This window comes from Bombyx mori, chromosome 1, assembly GCF_030269925.1.
Source record: "Bombyx mori chromosome 1, ASM3026992v2".
Classification (NCBI taxonomy): Eukaryota; Metazoa; Arthropoda; class Insecta; order Lepidoptera; family Bombycidae; genus Bombyx; species Bombyx mori.
In genome coordinates this window covers 15,244,263-15,251,173 of record NC_085107.1, presented here as the reverse complement: position 1 = coordinate 15,251,173, position 6,911 = coordinate 15,244,263, and the positions used below count along the sequence as shown (strand labels likewise).

The 6,911-nt window shown below is 31.6% G+C and overlaps 1 protein-coding gene across 1 annotated transcript; it reads left to right on the top strand.

Annotated features, from left to right (window-relative positions):
• Positions 1–1,546: 1,546 nt before the first annotated feature.
• Positions 1,547–6,368, top strand: Or-4 (olfactory receptor 4). The gene is given in 8 exon segments (NM_001043461.1): positions 1,547–1,624; positions 1,875–2,133; positions 2,651–2,758; positions 3,345–3,793; positions 4,391–4,493; positions 4,572–4,667; positions 5,973–6,128; positions 6,197–6,368. Coding segments are annotated over 8 exon segments (1,275 nt in total). The 5' UTR covers positions 1,547–1,577; the 3' UTR covers positions 6,254–6,368.
• Positions 6,369–6,911: the final 543 nt, after the last annotated feature.

Sequence of the window (6,911 nt, the reverse complement as noted above, 5' to 3'; positions counted from 1 at the left end):
AGGTACATACGCCAGAAAAAAAGTAACACTTCAGTATTGAATCTAGACTCAGTCTTTGTCCTCATTAATGTATGTAATATTTCACAAATAAATAAGTTACAACAATTGTTGCATTGACACACTAATAAATTTAAAAGGAAACCGTTAATCTCCTATATTTTAATTGTACTAATTTGGAACAAATGAGTTAGTCGGACTGCCATCTTTTTCGTAATTTGGTCAATTTCCTACTATCGCAAAGGCATATATGACCTTCCTATTAGATGGCAGCAATGTATAGATAATAATAGTAGATATTTTGATTAAATAAATATGTTAAATTAAAAAAAAAAACAATTTTCAGTACAAATCGGCAATTTCATACTTTAACCCCTATTATTTAAACCGATATCAAACTACGGCGCTGATTCCTTGGTTATTTGATTAAGTCGGATTTCACTTTTTTATTTTACCAGTACTTACCTTAAAGCCTGATTTTCTCGGAACACCAACGGTACTGTCTGGGCGGTCTGGCAGCCGACCAACATGGCCGACGAAGAGTCGATTTTACCGACAATTCAATCGGTTGGCGTCCTTGGGATAACGGCGTATCTGGCTATACTGTTGACCGCGGTCGCCCCTCCTACCGATGTGTTAAAGTACCTTCCATCTAACTTCTTTTTTACTGGTGGTAGGACCTCTTGTGAGTCCGCGCGGATAGGCACCACCACTCTGCCTATTTCTGCCGTGAAGCAGTAATACGTTTCAGTCTGAAGGGTAGGGCAGCCGTTGTAACTATACTGAGATCTTAGAACTTATATCTCAAGGTGGGAGGCGCATTTACGTTGTAGATGTCTATGGGCTCCAGTAAACACTTAACACCAGGTGGGCTGTGAGCTCGTCCACACATCTCAGCAACAATAAAAAAAACTTCGTTGACACTGGAGTTATCCCTTCGGCGGGAGCGCTTAATTAAACGGCTCCAAAAAGGGTTCTTTCTTGCGGAATACGCTTATTAGATGTGGTATTTATTTATTTATTTATTAAGTTGCACCAACAAAGTGATCATCAATACAAAACATTGACAAATTGACAAAAGTATCTTCAACGTATCTATGATATCGGTTTAGGCCATCACGGAACTAGCATTCGAAAATTATTTTAATTTTCTCTGTATTAACTCAAATAGGTATTAAATTTAATACCTGTTTAAAATAATATCCTAAAACGTAATAGTATTTTTTGAAATTTTGTTAGTAGAACATTTTATATAGCTTTTGACTAAATCTTAGGTCATGCAAGTTTTAATTCAAAATGGCTACTACAAGCAAATGACAGCTTTATACTTAAACCTCTATAATTAATGTTGTTAAAAACATGTGTAGGCTACCTATAAGCTTGATAATAGACATGTTATTTTCAATCTACATCAATCATCAATGAATAAGTAAAAAAAATTCAGATCAATGTCAGAATTTCATAGTTTCTCCTCAATGCAAATTATATATTGCAAACATTAAATTATCGACTATAAATTGGCGAGTTATTTTGAATTTATTCTTTGAAGTTTTCGTCGTTGGAGACAAAAGTAATAAAATATGTTTAAGATTATCAAAAATATAATAGTTGAAAATGACGCACTTAAGTAAGATATTATTTCATAACTACACATAATATATCAATAAAAGTATATTAAAATACTTGTATTTGTGATCAGTACAATTAATCAGTAAAATGAAATTTAATAAATCATATTTGTCAAACCTTTCTTGGTAGTGAAGTAGCATTTCTAAATGACATTAAGCTTTGAGTTTTAGATCGTTTTAATTCAATACCATTCATGATCAGTTAGCTTTATATAAATCTCTGATTAACCACCATTTAAAATATTTCAGACCAGTTGAAAAACCACAAGAATTTCAGTACATGAAATGGGTACAATATCACCTTAAATATATTGATGGTTGGCCGAAAATGGATATGAATAAAAAAAATGTATCCAAGATTAGGTTTCATAAGCGACATTTATTAGTAGTTGAACAAACAATAACTTTTCTCAGTCAAATGTTTTACATTGTGAAAAACTACGGAAAATTATCTTTCTTTGAAATAGGCCATTCATACATAACGGCATTAATGACCATTGTTATTTTCGTAAGTATCGTAACCATCACTCTTAATATTTATTATTTAAGTAAAAAAAATCTTGCTTAAATGGGTGAATGAGCTCACAGCCTCCTATAGACATCTACAACGTAAATGCCGCCACCTACCTTGAGACATGAGTTCTAAGGTCTCAGTATAGTTACAACGCTGCCCCACCCTTCAAACCGCATTACTGCTTCACGACAGAAATAGGCGGGGCGGTAGTACCTACCCGTGCGGACTCACAAGAGGTTCTACCGCCAGTAATTACGCAAATTATAATTTTGCGGATTTGATTTTAATTACACGATGTTATTCCTTCACTGTGGAAGTCAATTGTAAACATTTGATGAGTACGTATTTCATTAGAAAAATTGGTACCCGCCTGGGATTCGAACACCGGTGCATCGCTCAACACGAATGCACCGGGCGTCTTATCCCTTAGGCCACGACGACTTCAAAACTTTCTTGTTACACAATTTTCTCGACTAGTGTAATTAGCAGTATTTGAATATTTATTTTCCAGAGCAGATCCGTCGTCACTGCGTTAGGCAGATATAGAAAAATTGCGCGGTACTTCGTTAGCTCTCTGCATTTATACCATTATAAAGATATATCAGAGTACGCTTTGCAGGTAATTAGTTATTGTCAATTGAACATCATAAAATATACTAGGTACTATTTGTTATTCATTTGTCGAGCAGTGTGAATTAATTAAATTATGCAAAATCATAAATCTTAGATTCTGCGTAGGTACATAATAATACGAACTTATGTCGAACTTATGTCATATAAAAAAATATACAGTTTAATTATCTTGGAGAAAATTAAACATAAAATGAATTAAAGTGTAATTTAGTCCTTTAGAGGATAATTTAGATAGTTACGGTATTTTCCGTAATTTGCTATCGGAGCTTTATAAGCCCGTTATAAGAATACTGCTTAACTTTTATTAAGCTCTGCTAACTAATTATGAATAAAAGATGAATATTATACACTACGTGCTATCTGTGAGATTACATTATCTCTTTTCTTAATGTATTTAGTTTTATTAAGGCCATTCTATTCAATATTTTTGAATTTACTGTTTTATTTATCTTTAAAAGCTCCAAATTAAAAAGTCAATAACCCTAACTTACACTCTTAGCAAAACTTAGTTAGACTCGATGATTTTATTTTATTTATAATACATTATTGTTCTGTTTGTCTTATTATTTCAGACGCATCTTCTAGTTCACAGACTATCTCACTACTATACGGTGTACTTGATATCGCTTGTTGTCACGGGAATGTTACTGTTTAATATTACGCCGCTGTATAACAACATAAGCTCAGGAGTATTCAATAGTCCTCGTCCTGAGAACATGACTTTCCAGCACGCTGTCTACTTAGGTCTGCCTTTCGACTATACAACCGATATTAAAGGATACTTTGTTGTGTGTATATTAAATTGGCATTTATCACACATCGCAGCATCGTATTTTTGTACGTTCGATTTGTTTCTTTCTCTCTTGATACTACATTTGTGGGGACATCTCAGAATAATTTTGAATAATTTAAAAACATTCCCAAAACCTTATACAAATAACTCGATGTACACAGAAGAAGAAAATCAGGTGGTATTGTTAAAATTACAAGAATGCATTCGTTACCACAATTTTATAATAAGGTCAGTAAATGAAATATATATTTTAAGGTTAAAAGTATATACGCGTGCTGTGAATCTTGAGCGAAATAGAACATGATAGAGATAACAAAAGCTTGAAACGAAAATACATACCTATGTAAAAACTTCGAAGTCACCATTTTGTATATCATGACATAGTGAAATTTTTATTAAGTCTGGTTGTAACGTTTGTTTTAACCGACTTCAAAAAAGGAGGATGTTCTCAATTCGACTGAATGTTTTTTTTATGTTTGTTACCTCATAATTTTTGACTGGGTGAATCGATTTTCATGATTCTTTTTTTATTAGAAAGCTGACGCTTTCCGTGTGGTCCCATTACAATTGAGTCCTGATCTGATGATGGTAGGTATCCATGAGAAAACCATATAAGTCTTAAATTTGCATTAAGTACGTGCAAATAGATGAATAACTCAATAACTCAATATCACGCCAGCCGATTTCGATGATTATTGTTTTTAGTATATATTGTTTGTTTTGGAATATGTTTTTATTTTCTATTTAAAGTCGCTTTTTGTTAAAGCATGTCTATTTACAATTATTGACTCCGCATTAATAATATAAAAGTGAATTTTCTTTAAGTTTTACAGTTATGATGTCGAACGTGTACGATGTAGTTATTATCGTTTATTATCTTTTTCATCAAGTGACCGGTTGTCTGTTGTTACTCCAATGTTCAACATTGGTAAGTTTTTTTATAAAATGTTGTAATGAAAACAGTTAACATAAAATAATACTAATACTTTCGATGATTTTATTAAAGGAGTGGGAGTCATTAAGTCGCTATGGGCCATTGACGCTCATAATATTTCAACAGCTTATTCAAGTGTCCATGATATTCGAAATACTTGGATTTTTGGTAAGGTTTCAAATGCATAATTAGCCTTTAAAATTACACAATAACTATTTGGATCATTGAAATTTAGCTGGTATAGTAATCGGCATTAGTCGTGAGCTCTGGACCAAAGAGTGGGGGGCCATCTGTGCATCATACAATTAGAGTCAAAATAAATGGTTCACTCGGGTATTTAATAAAAAAAATTATAATTAAATTACTTTCGTTCAATTTAGGATTTAAAAATTTATTAGTAATTTCATAATAGTTTAGGGTTTCGCTTGTATTATAGTCAATATACAAATTATACTATTTTTAACCGACTTTCAAAAGGTTATCAATTCTTTCTGTTTTAAATATATGTATTGTGTATATAGAGTTGTGTATATATATAAATGGGTAGATTAAATTAGAATACAATAAATAAATAGAGATTTTAGCTAAGTATGTGCTTATGTTGTTTTAATTGTGCCAGAACATACATGAAATAAAAAAAATATTTCGTTTAACACTTCATTCTACCATAAATGACACATCATCTATTACATCATTTTTTCCAAAATGGCTAGTACTAACGGTAAGAACTTCATCTTCATCATTATCAAATGTGTCATGATCAAAATCATCTGCATATTCGGTATCCGATATGCGATCTTCATCGCTATCGGAGTTATCCTCACAAATAATAATAATAAATTCTTGAGTCAACGTGTCCCCCACATGATCACTTTTCCTATATTGCTCTTCTATTTTATTCACTTTTTGGCACAGTTTATTCCAATCAGTGTTAGCCATTTAAAGCTTCAACTAACGTCGTTACTGCTAACATGAAAGTAAAGACAGTTTATTGTTAGTTAAAATTTGCAAATCTTTTAATTGGTGTTATTTTTTATTTTATCGGTATTATTGGGTACTTTAACTACCTAACACTATATATTTTCATTTTGAGAATAATAGTTTAAGATATTACAGTTTTCGAATATTGTAATAATACTAAGTTGATTAATACTAACCAAAAATAATATAAATTAAATGAGGTTGATAAAAAAATGTGTGTCGACTTTTTGCCTACCCTAAGCGGATTCCATTTTAGCTTGCTGAAGTACATGACCCATAGCAAACGATACTAAAGAGCATGCAATCACCACAATCATATACCATAAAAGATAAATATACTGTTAGTTGGAATAGTCCCCTAGGTTACCAGCGAATAGGTCGCGGAAAAAAACTGGATACTGTTCCAAATGTTCAATAAATAAGCCTACCCGTACCTATTTATATAAATCAATAAATATTAAGTTTATAGCACTAATAATGCAATTTTTTCAGAGTGATAAATTGCCGAATGCTGTCTACAGTATCCCCTGGGAGGCCATGAATGTAACAAATAGAAAACTGGTGCAAGTTTTGTTACAAAAATCACAAAAGCCCATTCAATTCAAAGCTATGAATATGATGAGCGTTGGAGTTCAAACCATGGCGTCGGTATGTGCAATATACGCAGAATTTATTGAAATCTGACAATTTTGTATAATGCTACCTTTTATTTCCAGATAATAAAGACATCTATTTCATACTTCATCATGCTACGCACCATAGCAAGAGATTAATTTTCCAAATTTCGATGTTTTTCTTTTCGATTTAGTGACACAAACACAGATCATCATTCTGTTACTATAGATTGGTTTAATTTAATTAATTTTATAAAAATCTTCTCGTGTAGAATAATAAACTTGTAAATTTATTCTGGAGCAACATGTACCGAGGTCATAAAAATAATAAAAACTAATGGGCACGTAAAGCTGACGCCAATTATGGATATTATGAAGAAATCGGGGATTTGCGCTTTTGTTTTTTTAGTGTTATCAATGAAATAATTTTAGATACTACTTTGCACTACTATTACTATTTTTCATAAATACAGGACAGTCTACCACTGTTCTACATATTTTCTCCTTTGTTTGTTAAAAATATTTTTTTTCCATTCATTATCTATTGTTTGGCTTCATAAGTTAAAGTACGAAAAAGCGACATAAATGGCAGTGATTATATTATTTGTTTAATTAACGGTATTAAAAATATAACATAGCTTAATTTAACTATGATGACATGTAATGGCATGGGCTGAGTACCACATTTTTTCTTCTTCAAAATAGCAATAATAGAACAAATAGAAAATTTAATAGATAATAATATGAATATTTACGTTGACAGTGATTATGACCAAATTTCGATCATTAGGCGAACACTGGTATAAATAAAACAATA